Source organism: Salmo salar, chromosome ssa18 (assembly GCF_905237065.1).
Source record: "Salmo salar chromosome ssa18, Ssal_v3.1, whole genome shotgun sequence".
In the NCBI taxonomy this organism is placed as follows: Eukaryota; Metazoa; Chordata; class Actinopteri; order Salmoniformes; family Salmonidae; genus Salmo; species Salmo salar.
The window spans coordinates 55,643,306-55,662,555 of NC_059459.1; the positions used below are offsets into that span (position 1 = coordinate 55,643,306).

General features: G+C 44.3%; 1 protein-coding gene across 3 annotated transcripts in view; it reads right to left on the reverse strand.

The window, feature by feature from the left end:
- Nucleotides 1-19,250, reverse strand: part of LOC106577504 (ankyrin-2) — a 255,844-nt gene that overhangs the window by 129,233 nt on the left and 107,361 nt on the right. The window contains exon 1 of one of the 3 annotated variants that reach the window (XM_045701287.1): nucleotides 3,388-4,280. The exons of the other annotated variants lie outside the window; for them this stretch is intronic. Coding sequence (XP_045557243.1) covers nucleotides 3,388-3,522 — 135 coding nt within the window. The 5' untranslated portion in view covers nucleotides 3,523-4,280. Of the gene's footprint in view, nucleotides 1-3,387; nucleotides 4,281-19,250 lie in introns of those variants that run through there. 3 annotated transcript variants of the gene reach the window in all.

A 19,250-nucleotide genomic window follows, 5' to 3' on the forward strand; every position in this document is an offset into this window, starting at 1 on the left:
GCGAGAGAGAAAGAGAGAATGAGCGGGAGAGAGAGCATGAGAAAGAGAGAAAGCAAGAGAGAGAGAGAGAGAGAGAGAGAGAATGAGAGGGAGAGGGAATAAAGGGAGAGAGAGAGAGAGAGAGAGAGGGAGAGAGGGAGAGAATGAGAGGGAATAAAGGGAGAGAGAGAGAGAGAGAGAGGGAGAGAGGGAGAGAATGAGAAAGAGAGAGAGCACGAGAGAGAGAGAGAGAAAGCAAGGGTATATAGGGAGAGAGAGTTGACCAGTGTCCGCAGTGCAGGGAGACACCTGCTGCCTGCTGCTCTCCTGTTGCTCCTCTCCTCTGCTCCTCCTCTCCATCGCCACTCTGACACGACACAGCCACAGGAACATTGATGGGTATTTACACTGTGTCTCTTCTTCATACTGCATAATGTGGTAGGCCACTGTCGGACGTACTGGCTCTACTGTAGTCAGTAATAAAATCCTGGTTACTACAGTACAGAGCCTGGTCAACAATGAATTCATAATGTAATGGTAGACTACTCAAAGTAGTAGATTTGATTTAATAGTGACACTTACCTCACATACACCTCTCATGGTCACCAGAAATATATAATAAATTATTACAATACAGTATGTGCAATTTATCAGATACTTCTATCCAAAGTGACTTATCTAATGCGTGCATACATTTTGGGCATGGAGGAGAGAGGGGGATAACTGAGCTGCCAGTGATCATATCTCCATCCAAGAAGGAGAATTATACAGCACGCAAACTCTCTCGTTGCTTTGCCGCCCTGCCACTGAACGCAAACACACAACAACAGCGGCAGTTCATCTGCAAACTATCAAAGGCACCGGGGCAACTGTGGAGCAATCTGGGTCTGGATGGGGTCGTATGGGCGAATGACTGGGCGCATAAAGAGTTTCTGCCTGGCTACAGCCTGCTTGGAGTTTACCAAAAGGCACCGAAATATTCTCAGACCATGAGAAACAATATTCTCTGGTCTGATGAAACCAAAATTGAACTCCTGGCCTGAATCCCAAGAGTCCCGTCTGGAGGAAACCTGGCACCATCCCAGCTGGAGCTCGGACTTGAACCCGATCGAATATCTCTGGTTGACCAAAGTCCCTTCTCCCCCGATTGCTCTAAGAAGAGCCTTGGTGACCTTATATAGAAAGGTGTGTGCCTTCCCAAATCATGACCAATCAACTGAATTTACCACAGGTGGACTCCAATCAAGTTGTCGAAACATCTCAAGGATGATCAATGGAAACAGGATGCACCTGAGCTCAATTTAGAGTCTCAAAGGGGAAAGGGTCTGAATACTTACGTAAATAAGGTATTTCTGTTATACATTTTTTATACATTCGCTAAAATGTTTAAAAACATGCTTTCGCTTTGTCATTATGGAGTATTGTGTGTAGATTGATTAAAGAAATTGTTTTATTTAATCCATTTTAGAATAAGGCCATTAGAGCTAGAGTCCTCCTCTACGAGAGAGCAGACCAATAATCCCACTGATAATCTCCTCAAACGGCAGTCAATAACAACAGTAGCCTACAGAGGGGGACAGGCAAATACACAAAAACAACACAGATAAAATCGCCCCAACAGGCAGGTAAAAGGGTAAAACCTCGCTAAAAACAAACAACAGTATTTAGTTTTGCCACGTAGGGTGTGTTATCTGAATCAGACTAGTCTATTCTGGGTGGTTAGTTTATCAATGAATGTTGCTGCTTCTTCTATTCTGTTGGCATTATCAATTGGACAGATGGAAAAACAACCACACACACACTCCGAAAATATACATGGCACAAAATATGGATTGAGTAATACTTCAATGAACACACAAATGTCACACCATGGCAGTGGCCAAGGTAGTACAGGCTCAAAATAAGTCATGAATTGCAATGTGAGCAAGTGATATTTTCCAATACTGCTGCATCGATCTCCTAAGAAACAGCCAAGGCATTCATCTGTCTATGGACACTGTGTGCTTGGGAAGAAACTGAAAAATAGCAAGCGCACACACACACACACACACACACACACACACACACACACACACACACACACACACACACACACACACACACACACACACACACACACACACACACACACACACACACGATCTATACCTGAACCCAGGGGTGTCACTCTAAGCATGGCAAGTCACAGTCAATACAGTAAGCACACCATGTAAGCACACCATGTACTGACACACATTAGTCCCCATCCCGCCCTGTCCTCCTCCCTCCACACACACCTGCACGTCTGCCCCTCCCTTAGAGAACAGAGATGTATAGTGGTGATCGTGAACACACCTCACTTTGATTGGTCAACACACATTGAACATAGCCTGGTCCCAGATCTGTTTGTGCTTTTTGCCTACTCCGTCGCCATTGTCAAGCCTGACGTGACCGTTCCATAAGGAGTTAGCAGGAGAGGAGAAACAGGCTGGCACCCAGGCAGGATTGATCATGGACCACCTCAACATACAGAACCAGTGCAATATAGTACACAAACTGTGCAACTACTATCAGGGGAAGTACACAAAATACAGTAAAATGAGACACTGCATTTATACTTCAATCAGCTTGGGGAATAGGGTCGAAAGGTACTGCGCACTCACTGACACTGCACCAGGAGACTACAGCATAGGCACACTGAGATAGGGACTGGTGCCAAAGGAGGATGCCCAGGGAGGATGCCTGTCCACGGGCAGAGATGGACACCTTTCCGGGCATGGATGTGGGGAGGGTGACACCCCTGGAGTCAGGTTGGAGCATGGGGGACATTGTGACAGGGGAGTGATTGACGAATGATGAGAAGGTGACATGATGATGACAGAGAATGATGAATGGTGACAGAAACTGGTGACGTCAGAAGACTCAAATGTGTTACTGGAGTGGGGATGGTAAGGTAGTGATGGTTAGGGTGGATTCAAGTGGCAAATGTTGATGGTTCGTGATGCTATTGGTTGGACAAGAGACCAGGCTAGTAGCCAGGGTTGTGGCAGAGAGAAAACGAGAGAGATGGCAGCCGAAGAATGGGTATTCCTCATTCCTTGATCGTGGTCACGGTGGGTGAGATGACCAGGTAAGCAGTGGAGGTGATGGTCTAGGCGGTGGTGGATCTAAAAAGACACATAGTAGAGAGATCACCGAAGGATGGCTCCTCACACCTGGGTGGACTCGGTCATAGCTTGGTTTCAGATATGGAAGTTGGGTGGAATGGTGGAAGATAGGTATTCGTCCTCATACCTGGATGACGTTGATGATGATGGCAGGATGAGCAGGTACGCGAAGACGCGACAGGTAATGATCAGGAGGTGTTGATATGAGGATGGGCAGATGAAGGCGAAGCATGATGGGTATCGAACTGTCTATCCCTCGTACCTTGCGTTTGCGCTCTGCCCGTTCCCGGGAGCGAATCCTCCTCTGGCGGGCTTTCTCCAGAGCCTTCAGGTCAGGACCTTGCTGCTCCACCAGCTCCACCCTGGCCTTCTTAATGTGGGCTGCAGCGTGTGCCATGTCAGCCCGCTACCTCCTACTTCCAGAAAAACCGACACCAAATCACCTTTTAAAAATTCCCCCCCAGAGTCCCAAAGATATGAACGCCGGCGAAGGGCTGAAAATAATTTGATTCAGTAGATTCCAAGCGGGCGACTTTCCGCCAGAGGGCAGGCAGACGCTCAAGCTGAGTCGTCCGCCACCACGACTCTGAAGGAAAGCAGAGGAGGAGGACGGAAATAAGAGAGAAACAGAGAGAGAGAGAGAGGTGTAGCCGCTAGTCCTCTATGCCTCCAGCCGTCACCACCACATATGAACTGGTCTAGCCCTGCACGCAGCGCCCCACTCCCTTGAACACCGCATCTGACGTTTGGAGTGTGGATGTGTGGGCAGAGAGAGAGAGAGCGAGAGAGAGATCCTCCCCTCCCGCTGTAATTGCGGAGCTGTCAGCTGCTGTGGGAAGCTTCAGGTTTGGGATCTGTCAGTCAGTCATCCCAACAACAAGACTTCACTCATTGATATTGCAGATAGAGAGAGAGAGAGGAAGGGGATGGAGAGAAAGGGTTGGGGAAGGGGGCTACGGTGGTTGAGAGCATAACTCGCTGTTCTTTGGTTGGAAGGTGGAAGGAACCATGTGAGCCGAATCAAGAGGGGGACACAGAGGAGATAGAGGAAATCTCCATCCAATCCCTTACTTCCCCCCTACATTAGTGGGAAATGGCAAAGTCCGCCTTGATGACTGTGAGCTGCTGCTGCAGATTTCACAGCTCGAGCTCACACACTCACTCACTCACACATACACACACACACACACACACGTCAGATTTCCCCCTTACTGTCACACACACACACATTTCTTTGCCTGGAGCCATGAATAAAATCAAATTTTATTTGTCACATGCGCCGAATACAACGGGTGTAAACCTTACCGTGAAATGTTTACTTACAAGCCCTTTCCCAACAATGCAAAGTTAAAAAGTAAGAAATAGGAAATAGCAACACAATAAAATAACAATCCCCAGCCAAACATGAAAATACCAACATGCAATGGCATGTGTGGGTTTAAGAACTGAATGTGACATTATCTCACGTGTAGTTAATTTAATATGCACATATATGACTGCATTTACATGTTGTTTTCCCACATATGTAGGCTTAAATATGTTTGGATGATCTCTACATGCCTGGAGTAAAGCGAGTGACATAAGTGTGTGTTGGTTGTGAAGAAGCAGCAGCTGTGGCCATATTGTGTCTGTACCAGCCAGGCAGCCCCAGCTGGACCTAGTAGCTAGTGCCACTACACTGGAATCCACTCCTACATCACTCTCACACCCAACACAGCTTACTGAGAGAGAGCGAGAGAGAGACAGAGAGAGAGAGAGAGAGAGAGTGAGAGAGATCACGGTTGGTTCAGGTTACCCGCGGTGCTGGCAAAGGGTCAGTGGACCTAGTGTTGCACCAGGACAGAGAGAGAGAATGAGCGAGAGAGAGAGAGAGAGAGAGAGAGAGAGAGAGAGAGAGAGGGCGAGAGGGGGGAAAGAGAGAGACTGGAATGAGAGAGAGAGAGAGAGAGAGAGAGAGAGAGAGGGGGGGAAAGAGAGGGGGAGAGGGCGAGAGGGGGGAAAGAGAGAGACTGGAATGAGCGAGAGAGAGAGAGAGAGAGAGAGAGAGAGAGAGAGAGATAGAAATCTGTTTAATATAGAGGTTGAGGGTGAAACCAGAGAAGACATCAAATGAGAGGGAAGGATGGAGGGATGGAGAGGAAGATAAAGGAACAGAAGAAAGACAGGGTGGGAAAAGAGATTGATAAGGAAGAGAAAGGCAGAGAGGAAGAGAGAGGAATGGACCCACCCCCCTCCACAACCCTATTCAATGTCATTGTATACAGTCCATGTGATAAATCAGCCTCCTCTCCTCTCTTAGGAACAAAACAGTGAGCGCAATATTATTTCTCACAGAGAGAATCCTTCTGGGTAACACTGTATTCCAACTAGCTCATCCTCTGTAGCAATCGTGGCCTGTAGGTATCTACTGCAGCTTAACATGAATCAAAGCATTACTAAATTGTACGTAAGGTACATAAACTATCATTCATCTAGTGTTTTGTTATGAAGTATGACGGTTTAGACCCTCCTTTCTGACAGTGAATGTTCCCGGCTTCATTTCAGCACCACGGAGAGCACTTTGTATTGTATCCCTACTGACTTATACATGACTTGTATGAGACTTCAATGTCAAATCGTGTGTGTATTTTAATGTTAAGCCTTGTCCATGGTGCTGAAAGCAATGCTGGCAAAGAGAACAAATGGGGGAAAGTTCACTGGCAACTTCACATTGTAGTACAATAGAATGGAGTACACCCACATTTGACCCTCTCGAAACATACACAGACGGCAGTGGAGTACCACTCTCACCCGTCCCTTGCTGTTTGGAATCCCATTATTTGAAACAAGGATCACGTACTCATTGACGTCACCTGCTGTGCATTGCCTTACAACCCACACAACACTACACGTTTCACCGTTTCCAGCAGTAGCCCTTTGAGGTTCAATTATGGTTGTGTTTTTTTTTTTCCTCACACAGCTTCTCCCATGCAGTAGCCTCTTACAGTTACTGCTGCTATACCATGGTGCCCCCTGGTGGCCATTACATAATTACATTGAGTTCATCCAAAAATAGATGCACGTAGTCAGCTGTTTCTGGGTAATTGCATGGGGATTGGCGAAGCACCACTCTCATCTCATGTCCTCCGGATATGTATATAAAACACTTACGATGTACGTATAGATTACATACGGGTTCATTCTACAGGATTGCATTTAAATGTCCATTTCTAGGGATTTGCAGCCCAGGCACTTGTGCTGATGAGGTGCTCCTTGCCGCAGGGGGCACTTGAGAGCAGAGCCTAGGATTACCATGTTATTACCATGTTAAAGAGAGTAACCTGGCTGTCAGTAATGGTCACGTAATCATATATTTCACAGATGTGATGTTGCATGTAACCTGGTTGCTAGTGATTATGCAGGAAGAAGGATGGAAGGGAGTAAGGATGTGTGTGTGTGTGTGTGTGTGTGTGTGTGTGTGTGTGTGTGTGTGTGTGTGTGTGCGTGTGTGTGTGTGTAAGTGTGTCTGTGCACACCTATGTGTGCATCTGTGTGTTTGATATGAGGAAACAGGAAATGACCCTCTCAGAGTAGCACCGTGTGATGTGTGAAGGAAGATGTCTCATGGTCTATTCTGAAGACTGGGATTCGGTGCACACGGGCCATAAAAAGGCCATTTCCTTGGGGCTGACAAGACACTCCATATGTCGACGCATACAGTTGAAGTCGGAAGTTTACATACACTTACATACACTGCCATCTTGATGTAATAAATGTATCACCAGTCACTTTAAACAATGCCACCTTATATAATGTTTACATACCCTACATTACTCATCTCATTTGTATATACTGTATTCTATACCATCTACTGCATCTTGCCTATGCCGTTCGGCCATCGCTCATCCATATATTTTTATGTACATATTCTTATTCATTCCTTTACACTTGTGTGTATTAGGTAATTGTTGTGAAATTGTTAGGTTAGATTACTTGTTAGATATTACTGCATGGTCGGAACTAGAAGCACAAGCATTTCGCTACACTCGCATTAACATCTGCTAACCATGTGTATGTGACAAATAACATTTGATTTGATTTGATTTGACTTGGGTTGGAGTCATTAAAACTCGTTTTTCAACCACTCCACAAATTTCTTGTTAACAAATGATAGTTTTGGAAAGTCAGTTAGGACATCTACTTTGTGATTGACACAAGTCATTTTTCCAACAATTGTTTACAGACAGATTATTTAACTTATAATTAACTGTATCACAATTCCAGTAGGTCAGAAGTTTACATATGTTGACTATGCCTATAAACAGCTTGGAAAATTCCAGAAATTATGTCATGGCTTTAGAAGCTTCTGAAAGGCTAATTAACATAATTTGAGTCAATTGGAGGTGTACGTGTGGATGTATTTCAAGGCCTACCTTCAAACTCAGTGCCTCTTTGCTTGACATCATGGGAAAATCAAAAGAAATCAACCAAGACCTCAGAAAATAAATTGTAGACCTCCACAAGTCTGGTTCATCCTTGGGAGCAATTTCCAAACGCCTGAAGGTACCACGTTCATCTGTACAAACAATAGTACGCAAGTATAAACACCATGGGACCACGCAGCCATCATATCGCTCAGGAAGGAGACACATTCTGTCTCCTAGAGATGAACGTACTTTGGTGTGAAAAGTGCACGAGTCCTATATCGACATAACCTGAAAGGCCACTCAGCAAGGAAGAAGCCCCTGCTCCAAAACCGCCATAAAAAAGCCAGACTACTTCACAAAATAGATGGCATCATGATGGAAGAAAAATATGTGGATATATTGAAGCAACCTCTCAAGACATCAGTCAGGAAGTTAAAGCTTGGTCGCAAATGGGTTTTCCAAATGGACAATGACACCAAGCATACTTCCAAAGTTGTGGCAAAATGGCTTACGGACAACAAAGTCAAGGTATTGAAGTGGCCATCACAAAGCCCTGACCTCAATCCCATAGAACATTTGCGGGCAGAACTGAAAAAGCATGTGCGAGCAAGGAGGCCAACAAACCTGACTCAGTTACACCAGCTCTGTCAGGAGGAATGGGCCAAAATTCACCCAACTTATTGTGGGAAGCTTGTGGAAGGCTACCCAAAACATTTGACCCAAGTTAAACAATTTAAAGGCAATGCTACCAAATACTAATTGAGTGTATGTAAACTTCTGACCCACTGGGAATGTGAATGAAGAAATAAAATAAATCATTCTCTCTACTATTATTCCGGCATTTCACATTCTTAAAATAAAGTGGCGATCCTAACTGACCTAAGACAGGGAATTTTTACTTGTATTAAATGTCAGGAATTGTGAAAAACTGAGTTTAAATGTATTTGGCTAAGGTGTATGTAAACTTCCGACTTCAACTGTACATAGTCAAATACATGAACGCTAAATCAATCGCTAACACACACACTTCAACTTTAAAGTAATGTGTAGTCCCGTGTGGCTCAGTGGGCAAAGCATGGCACTTGCAGGGTTGTGGGTTTTAATTCCCACAGGAGACCAGTATGAAGATGTACGCACTTACTGTAAGTTGCTCTGGATCAGAGTTTCTGTTAAAATGTAATGTAAGTATTAAACGCTATGTGTGTATTTAGCCTCAGAAACTAAATTAGATTTAGAAGGATGGCCACACAAGACTGGTGTGTGTTTGATACGTCAGTTCTAGGCCTCTGCCTTTACCTAGCAGCAGTAAGAAGGATTCTGGGTTTAAATCTCGCCTCGGTTGGTAATCCCCAAATCCTGTCTAGCAGAGAGAGTATCCACTATTTACATATCAGTAATCTAGTCGTCTAGCCTTACAGTAATTAGAAAGACCCAGCATCTGCCTCTAGGTTTCTGCTATATTCTTTACTGGCACGGAAACCACACGAAAACACACACACACAACTCTCCATATAGACATTGATTGACAGGTAGCATTGATCGGCACCTTGGTGGTGACCCTGACTGTGATCTGAACTCTAACCCCATGAACTAGGCGGGGTAGTTAAAAGAGTAATTTAGTTCAGAGAGGAAGATTAGGGCTAATTTAAGGAAAAACAGCTCTAAGAACTAGAATGCCTGTACCACAGAATTAAGAATTCGAATCCTTTTGTAGTAATTACTTACTGTAATTGAATAGGATCTCTATGACCTGTAATGTGTAAACCTGCCATCTGTACTATGTACGGGCAAGGTGGTCTAACTAAAGCGCTTCAAAATGAATACAGGATACTTTGACTTCTAGACAGCACCACATTGACACAACAGACTGATAGTAGTAAATATCTTAGCCTAAACCTCTACAATCCCCTTCCCATTTTCTTCATCCTAAATATTTCATGAAGTATTTCATTAAGTCCTAATTTTGTTGAAATCAGCCTGATCCCTGTCTCACTGATCAGCACAAAAGTATTTGATCTTTTTTTCATCTGCACCAGAACACAGTGACACACACACTCCTTCAAGGAAAGCCACCGGATTTGCTTTTAGCCCACATCCTCCCCCTCCCTACCTCCTCCCTCCATCCCTCCTTCTGTCCAAAAGCCTCCCAGACGTGGGTCAGTCTATCAGCAAAATCTCTTCATCGTTCGACGGTTTTTAAAAACACAACTCACTTCGGACTCTTGGTGTCCGTTTTTGTGAGAATAACATTTTTAAAAAGTACCGTTAGTTTACATTCTCTTTCAATGTCACAATATTACTTATTTATTAGCTAGATGGTTTATTTGTGTGTCAGAGGAAAAGTGGATTTACTTGGTGAGTTGGTCAAACTAATGTAGAGGGGAGAGGCGGGAAGTGTGTGTGAATGGATTAGGCCTGTGCACCATCTGGCTGCCCTGACACACACAGAGTGGTCCAGCCCTTTACCTTACATACACTCCCTAGCCTATAGCCTACCGCTGCTCCTACAAGACCTAGTCTATATTCTTCAATAGGGGAGGGGAGTGGTATTGTGACAATTCATTGCCACCGCACAACATACAAGGCCGCCACAGTAGCACACTGAAAGACAGACAGGGAGCTAGACTGAAGATACAAGCAGACCGACAGAAAAACTAAGCGATGCAAAGTAATTAATAAAGAGATACGGTCAGAAAAACAGAGATACAGACAGACACACAGGTGGTGTCCCTCAGAGCATCCCTGTCATTGTAGAGGAGTGCACTGTGCAGACAAAGAGGCACCACAGCCAGAGCCACACCCTAACCATCTCTCTGTGTTGCTATGCATAGGCAGGGCAGACCCGATTGGGTGATTTCTGGTATGTCCTCAATAACCAATATGCAGAAACAGTTTGTGACATATTAAAAACCTAAACATAACATGTACTATCTACACATACATGTGCAACAATAGTAATCATATTATTGTATTTTTTTTAAACAAGTTCTTTATAAACTGCTCAAGCAGTGGCAATAAATCACTCATATTGATTAGCGAGGAAATCTGGTTGTACGCCCTGTTGAAACTAACACAAATAAAAAGCCACATGGAAATGGGAGGTGTATATTTTTTAACCTCACTGGAAAACCTGCAGAGGACAGTCAGCTACATTTCAGAGTGTTGTATTTTGATACGGGTGTCGCCAAACAGAAAGGGAAACGCAACACTGTTCTGTCAATCACTCATATCGATATCACGTTGAAATCAATTGAGCGAGAGGGGGGAAAATCAGGCTGCAGGTCCTGTTAAAACTAGGACAGCTCAAAAAGCACATGGAATCTCGGAATAATTTGTATATCACTGGTAGAGGACAACTTGTAGAAGACAGCCAGCTATATTTTGAAGTGTTGCATTTTGACTGAAGTACGTAAGTGTAACACAACCCTTTTTTGTTAATCACTCATATCATTACACGTTGAAATCAATAGAACGGGGGCAAAACATTTGGGTGGAGTGCGCTGTTTAAACGTACATTATTCAAAGGCCACATGGAAACTTGGTAGGATCTATACATGATTGATTAGATGAGAATTTGGAGAAGGCTTCTATCTATATTTTGGAATTGGGGATGTTGATTTCGGGAGGCTGCCATCACGGAAAAGGGAATCGACCACCGTTTCTGTTAGCTAACGTCAACGAATCCCAACCCGCCATAGGATAGCAACAGCGACAACGGTTGGCTGCTATTTAAGTGAACGTTTGACTGTCTAATCCGTGTTTTAGTTTGTGACCAGCAACTTTTATAGAGAAACCACCCCACAAATGATCTGTGCCATTTGAGAAAGACAATTGTATCTTACCTTATGCACAATTTAAACGGGCGCTCAAGATAGCGCCCCCATAGTGACTCTGCACCGACCCATTCATTCCCTACTATAAGAACACCACTGTATCACGCCAACTCCTCCTTTGGTCGTCTCTCCTTCCAGTTCTCTGCTGCCAATGACTGGAACGAACTACAAAAATCTCTGAAACTGGAAACACTTATCTCCCTCACTAGCTTTAAGCACCAGCTATCAGAGCAGCTCCCAGATCAATGCACCTGTACATAGCCCATCTATAATTTAGCCCAAACTACTACCTCTTCCCCTACTGTATTTATTTATTGTATTTATTTTGCTCCTTTGCACCATATTATTTATATTTTAACTTTGAACTTTCTTCAAATAACAAATCTACATTCCAGTGTTTTACTTGCTATACTTTATTTACTCTGCCACCATGGCCTTTTTTGCCTTTACCTCCCTTATCTCACATAATTTGCTCACATTGTATATAGTCTTATTTCTTTCTACTGTATCATTGATTGTATGTTGTTTTACTCCATGTGTAACTCTGTGTTTTTGTATGTTGTCGAACTGCTTTGCTTTATCTTGGCCAGGTCGCAATTGTAAATGAGAACTTGTTCTCAACTTGACTACCTGGTTAAATAAAGGTGAAATAAATAAAATAAAATAAATAAATATACTTAAGTGATAATGCCCGAGAAGCCGGTGTTTGGAGGATATATTGGCACGGGTGTTGTTAGGTCCGAGTCTAAGTTAATTTGCCGGTAGAAATGTGTTCAACATCCAATTAAGTAGCTAGAAAGTTCATTAGAGAGCTACAGTAGTTGCCTTGGTAACCAAACAAACAGACTTGCTAGCTTAGCTAACCACATCGACAATCTAGACCGCTATCATGAAAATCGAATTCAACAATGCAAATAATGTTTTCAATTCGACGTTTGCTTTTAAAAGCAGCTCAAACATAGAACATGTAAGAATGAACTTCAACGCCATTGAATAAGGCATTATAGGGAAATATTGCACGCTCTAGAATGCCCTTCAAGCCAATCAGAAACGAGTATTCAATAATGCCATGGTGTAAAACACATTATTAATAATAATAAAGTCAAAGCGTGTAATTATAGATGCCGAGCATTTCCTATGTAATTACATTGGTAGTGTGTATACAGTGGTGTCGAGCCGTCTCCATTCTCTGGTATGTGTATTGTTATGGGAGGTAGGCTAGTCCCGCCCTGGTTGTAGCTAAATCCCCAGACACAATCTATCCCAGACTGTCACCTTTGAACCTCTAGGAGGCGGGATATTAAGTAGAGGTGGGGGAGGTGTGTGTGTGTGTGTGTGTGTGTGTGTGTGTGTGTGTGTGTGTGTGTGTGTGTGTGTGTGTGTGTGTGTGTGTGTGTGTGTGTGTGTGTGCATGTATGCATCCGTGTGTGTGTGTGTGTGTGTGTGTGTGTGTGTGTGTGTGTGTGTGTGTGTGTGTGTGTGTGTGTGTGTGTGTGTGTGTGTGTGTGTGTGTGTGTGTGTGTGTGTGTGTGTGTAGGTGTGTAGGTGGGGGTGAGAGAGATGAGTCTGCAATAACCATGGATTTAACAAGTGATTGTAGATATACAGTGCATTCGGAAAGTATTCAGACCCCTTGACTTTTTCAAATTGTATTACCTTACAGCCTTATTCTAAAACTGATTACATTGTTTTTTTCCCCTCATCAATCTTCACACAATACCCCATAATGACAAAGCAAAAACAGCTTAAGAAATGTTAGCAAATGTATTTAAAAATGAAAACCAAGAGTTAAACAAAAAATGTTAAACAAATCAAAATATATTGTAATGAAACAGGCAGGGAGCAGGTCTCGACTGTGCCGCAAAAGCATGCTCGTGCGGCAGTGTCGAAATCCGTGCTTATAAACCCAGGATCATTACACTACTCCCTCCTTTCAAAGAGCGCGTCCTCGTGCTAGCTTGCGACTCTACGTCTTATAGGAACGCGCTCACCGGCCAAGCACACGCACTGTCATGGATACAAGGTCCGATCACTTCTGACACCAATGTAATGAAACAGCAGGGAGCAGGTCTCGAACCCTCGACCCTCTAGCCCGAAGTCCAGCGCGCTATCGACTGTGCCGCAAAAGCATGCTCATGCGGCAGAGTCGATATCCAAGCTTATAAACCCAGGGTCGTTACACTATTTTAGATTTTAGATTCTTCAAAGTTGCCACCCTTTGCCTTGATGACAGCTTCGCACACACTTGGCATTATCTCAACAAGCTTCACCTGGAATGCTTTTCCAACAATCTTGAAGGAGTTCCCACATATGCTGAGCACTTGTTTGCTGCTTTTCCTTCACTCTGCGGTCCAACTCATCCCAAACCATCTCCACTGGGTTGAGGTCGGGTGATTGTGGAGGCCAGTTCACCTGATGAAGCACTCCATCACTCTCCTTGGTCAAATAGCCCTTACACAGCCTGGAGGTGTGTTGGGTCATTGTCCTGTTAAAAAACAAATAATAGTCCCACTAAACGCAAACCAGATGGGGAGGCGTATCGCTGCAGAATGCTGTGGTAGCCATGCTGGTAAAGTGTGCCTTGAATTATAAATAAATCACTGACAGTATCACCAGCAAAGCATCCCCACACCATCACACCTCCTCCTCCATGCTTCATGGTGGGAACCACACAGGCAGAGATCATCCATTTACCTACTCTGCGTCTCACAAAGATACAGCTGTTGGAACCAAAAATCTCAGAATTGGACTCATCAGAACCAAGCACAGATTTTCTAATGTCCATTGCTCGTGATTCTTGGCCCAAGCAAGTCCCTGCTTCTTATTGGTGTCCTTTAGTAGTGGTTTCTTTGCAGCAATTCGACCTGATTCAAGGCCTGATTCACTTAGTCTTCTCTGAATAGTTGATGTTGAGATGTGTCTGTTATTTGAACTCTGTGAAGCATTTATTTTAGCTGCAATCTGAGGTGCAGTTAACTCTAATGAACGTATCCTCTGCGGCAGAGATAATTCTGGGTCTTCCTTTCATGTGGCGGTCCTCATGAGAGACAGTTTCATCATAGCGCTTGATGGTTTTTGCAACAGTATTTGAAGAAACTTTCAAGTTCTTGACATTTTCCAGGTTGACTGACCTTCATGTCTAAAAAGTAATGATGGACTGTCATTTCTCTTTGCTTATTTGAGCTGTTCTTGCCATAATATGGACTTGGTCTTTTACCAAATAGTGCTATCTTCTGTATACCACCCTACCTTGTCACAACACAACTGATTGGCTCAATCGCATTAAGAAGGAAAGAAATTCCACAAATTAGCTTTTAACAAGGTACACCTGTTAATTGAAATGCATTCCAGATGACTACCTTGTGAAGCTGGTTGAGAGAATGCCAGGCAAAGGGTGGCTACTTTGAAGAATCTCAAATATAAAATATATACTGCTCAAAAAAATAAAGGGAACACTAAAATAACACATCCTAGATCTGAATGAATGAAATAATCTTATTAAATACTTTTTTCTTTACATAGTTGAATGTGCTGACAACAAAATCACACAAAAATAATCAATGGAAATCCAATTTATCAACCCATGGAGGTCTGGATTTGGAACCACCCTCAAAATTAAAGTGGAAAACCACACTACAGGCTGATCCAACTGTGATGTAATGTCCTTAAAACAAGTCAAAATGAGGCTCAGTAGTGTGTGTGGCCTCCACGTGCCTGTATGACCTCCCTACAACGCCTGGGCATGCTCCTGATGAGGTGGCGGATGGTCTCCAGAGGGATCTCCTCCCAGACCTGGACTAAAGCATCCGCCAACTCCTGGACAGTCTGTGGTGCAACGTGGCGTTGGTGGATGGAGCGAGACATGATGTCCCAGATGTGCTCAATTGGATTCAGGTCTGGGGAACGGGCGGGCCAGTCCATAGCATCAATGCCTTCCTCTTGCAGGAACTGCTGACACACTCCAGCCACATGAGGTCTAGCATTGTCTTGCATTAGGAGGAACCCAGGGCCAACCGCACCAGCATATGGTCTCACAAGGGGTCTGAGGATGTCATCTCGGTACCTAATGGCAGTCAGGCTACCTCTGGCGAGCACATGGAGGGCTGTGCGGCCCCCCAAAGAAATGCCACCCCACACCATGACTGACCCACCGCCAAACTGGTCATGCTGGAGGATGTTGCAGGCAGCAGAACGTTCTCCACGGCGTCTCCAGACTCTGTCACGTCTGTCACGTGCTCAGTGTGAACCTGCTTTCATCTGTGAAGAGCACAGGGCGCCAGTGGCGAATTTGCCAATCTTGGTGTTCTCTGGCAAATGCCAAACGTCCTGCACGGTGTTGGGCTGTAAGCACAAACCCCACCTGTGGACGTCGGGCCCTCATACCACCCTCATGGAGTCTGTTTCTGACCGTTTGAGCAGACACATGCACATTTGTGGCCTGCTGGAGGTCATTTTGCAGGGCTCTGGCAGTGCTCCTCCTGCTCCTCCTTGCACAAAGGCGGAGGTAGCGGTCCTGCTGCTGGGTTGTTGCCCTCCTACGGCCTCCTCCACTTCTCCTGATGTACTGGCCTGTCTGCTGGTAGCGCCTCCATGCTCTGGACACTACGCTGACAGACACAGCAAACCTTCTTGCCACAGCTCGCATTGATGTGCCATCCTGGATGAGCTGCACTACCTGAGCCACTTGTGTGGGTTGTAGACTCCGTCTCATGCTACCACTAGAGTGAAAGCACCGCCAGCATTCAAAAGTGACCAAAACATCAGCCAGGAAGCAAAGGAACTGAGAAGTGGTCTGTGGTCCCCACCTGCAGAACCACTCCTTTATTGGGGGTGTCTTGCTAATTGCCTATAATTTCCACCTGTTGTCTATTCCATTTGCACAACAGCATGTGAAATTTATTGTCAATCAGTGTTGCTTCCTAAGTGGACAGTTTGATTTCACAGAAGTGTGATTGACTTGGAGTTACATTGTGTTGTTTAAGTGTTCCCTTTATTTTTTTGAGCAGTGTATTTTGATTTGTTTAACACCTCTTTGGTTACTACATGATTCCATATGTGTTATTTTCACTATTCACTATTGTGTTATCTTCACTATTATTCACTATTATTCTACAATGTAGACACTTGTTAAAATAAACAAAAACCCTTGAATGAGTAGGTGTGTCCAAACTTTTCACTGGTACTCGAAGTGTTCAGACCCTTTGCTCTGAGACTCAAAATTGAGCTCTGGAGCATCCTGTTCCCATTGATCATCCTTAAGATATTTCTACAACTTGATTGGAGTTCACAGGTGGTAAATTAAATAGATTAGACATGATTTAGAAAGGCACACACCTGTCTAATATAAGGTCCCACAGTTGACAGTTCGATGAGGTCGAAGGAATTGTCTGTAGAGCTCCGAGACAGGATTGTGTCAGGGCACAGATCTGGGGAAGGAAACCAAAAGATGTCTGCAGCATTGAAGGTCCCCAAGAACACAGTGGCCTCCATCATTCTTAAATGTAAGAGGTTTGGAACAACCAAGATTCTTCCTAGAGCTGGCTGCTCGGCCAAACTGAGCTATTATGGAAGTGACCAAGAACCCAATGGTCACTGTGACAGAGCTCCAGAGTTCCTCTGTGGAGATGGGAGAACCTTCCAGAAGGACAACCATCAATCAGGCAGAACACCACCAATCAGGCATTTATGGTACAGTGGCCAGACGGAAGCCACTCAATAAAATACATAACACTTGCAGTTTGCCAAAAGGCACCTAAAGGACTCTCAGACCATGAGAAACAAGATTCTCTGGTCTGATGAAACCAAGATTGAACTATTTGGCCTGTATGCCAAGCGTCATGTCTAGAGGAAACCTGGCACCATCCCTACGGTGAAGCATGGTGGTGGCAGCATCATGCTGTGGGGATGTTTTTCAGAGGCAGGGACTAGTCAGGATCGATGGAAAGATGAACGGAGCAAAGTACAGAGAGATCCTTGATGAAAATCTGCTCCAGGGCGCTCAGGACATCAGACTAGGGCGAAGGTTCACCTTCCATCAGGACAATGACCCTAAGCACACAGCCAAGACAACGCAGGAGTGGCTTTGGGACAAGTCTGAATGTCCTTGAGTGGCCCAGCCAGATCCGGTCTTGAACCCGATCGAACATCTCTGGAGAGACCTAAAAATAGCTGTGCAGCGATGCTCCCCATCCAACCTGACAGAGCCTGAGAGGATCTGCAAAGAAGAATGGGAGAAACACAGGTGTGCCAAGCTTGTAGTGTCATACCCAAGAAGACTCGAGGTTGTAATTGCTGCTGAAGGTGCTTCAACAAAGTACTGAGTAAACGATCTGAATACTTATGTAAATGAGTTTTTTATTTTTAATACATTTGCAAAAAATTCTAAAACCTGTTTTTGCTTTGTCATTATGGGGTATTATGTGTAGATTGATGAGTGGGAAAAACAATGTAATCCATTTTAGAATAAGGCTGTAATGTAAGAAAATGTAGAAAAAGTCTTTCCAAATGCACTGTATACCACAGTTAATGTCCTTTTACACAGCCTAAATTCTATATAAAAAAAAAATAAGGTGAGAATAAAAAATCTCACACTGATATGTTGAAATTGAGAAATCACTGTAAATACTATAAAGATGCTATCTCCCATTTTTTTATGATGTGCCATTGTCCTCTAAACGTATATTTTATCACATTCTATGGAAGTGCTTCGCCTACTAATGGATTTCCAGCTCATTGACTCTGAATATGAGGTCAACAGCAAACAACAAGCGGACAAAAAGAGACACAGCAGCCTCCAAGCTGGCCCTACCCTATGGTGTTGTGTCATAAAGGAAGCACACACACGGCTGGCTTAACCCCTGTCTAGCATGGAGTGGTGCTAACTGACGCTTCATCGCCCTGGTAACCCATCCCTTAGTAACAAGGCCGGGAGCGTTGTCAACGGAGACGGTGGCGGACGGCGGGAGGTGGAAAGGTCTTTCGGGGGGTGTAGGGAGTGGTACATTCCACCCTGTGTGCTACGGGAGTCCTGTGGGCATCATTAGGCCAACCTGAGCCTTCACAGCCCTCAATGAGAATACACACCTACTGATAGAAACACCCATATACAGTAAACACCATCACTAACACACCTCCTGGATGATAGATAATGCAGATCCACAATATAATCTCAAGTGGATACTTGTGTGTGTGTGTGTGTGTGTGTGTGTGTGTGTGTGTGTGTGTGTGTGTGTGTGTGTGTGTGTGTGTGTGTGTGTGTGTGTGTGTGTGTGTGTGTGGTCCCTCCCAAGTGCCGCAGCGGTCTAAGGCACTGCATCTCAGTGCTAGAGGCGTCACTACAGATCCTGGTTCGATCCTGGGCTGTATCACAACCGGCCGTGATCGGGAGTCCCATAGGGCGGCACACAGTTGGCCCGGCATCGTTAGGTGAGGGTTAGGCCGGGGTAGGCAGTCATTGTAAAATAATAATTTGTTCTTAACTGACTTGCCTAGTTAAATAAAGGTTAAATAAAAATAAAAAATACAATTAAAACTATGTCTAAATACAACATCCTGAAACAAAGCCTTATGAAAGATAGAAAGAGAGAGAGAGAGAGGGGAGAGAGAAAGAAGAAATTCATGTAGATAAGAAAGAGGAAGAAAGAGGAACTATACATCAGTGCCCCACCCAAAATGAGCCGTCTCAGACTTTCCCCTAGGGCCATGATGACACCATCCTTCCCCATTGCCCTCAACATTCAACTTATTACTCATCTTCAACCCCCCTAAAGACACACACACACAATTATTCACCCTAATGTGGTCCAATTCTGTCTCTGCTGGCATTTAACACCACCAGTCACAATAAAGCTCTGTGACCAAATAAAAGTTGAATTAAATTGCTCCTC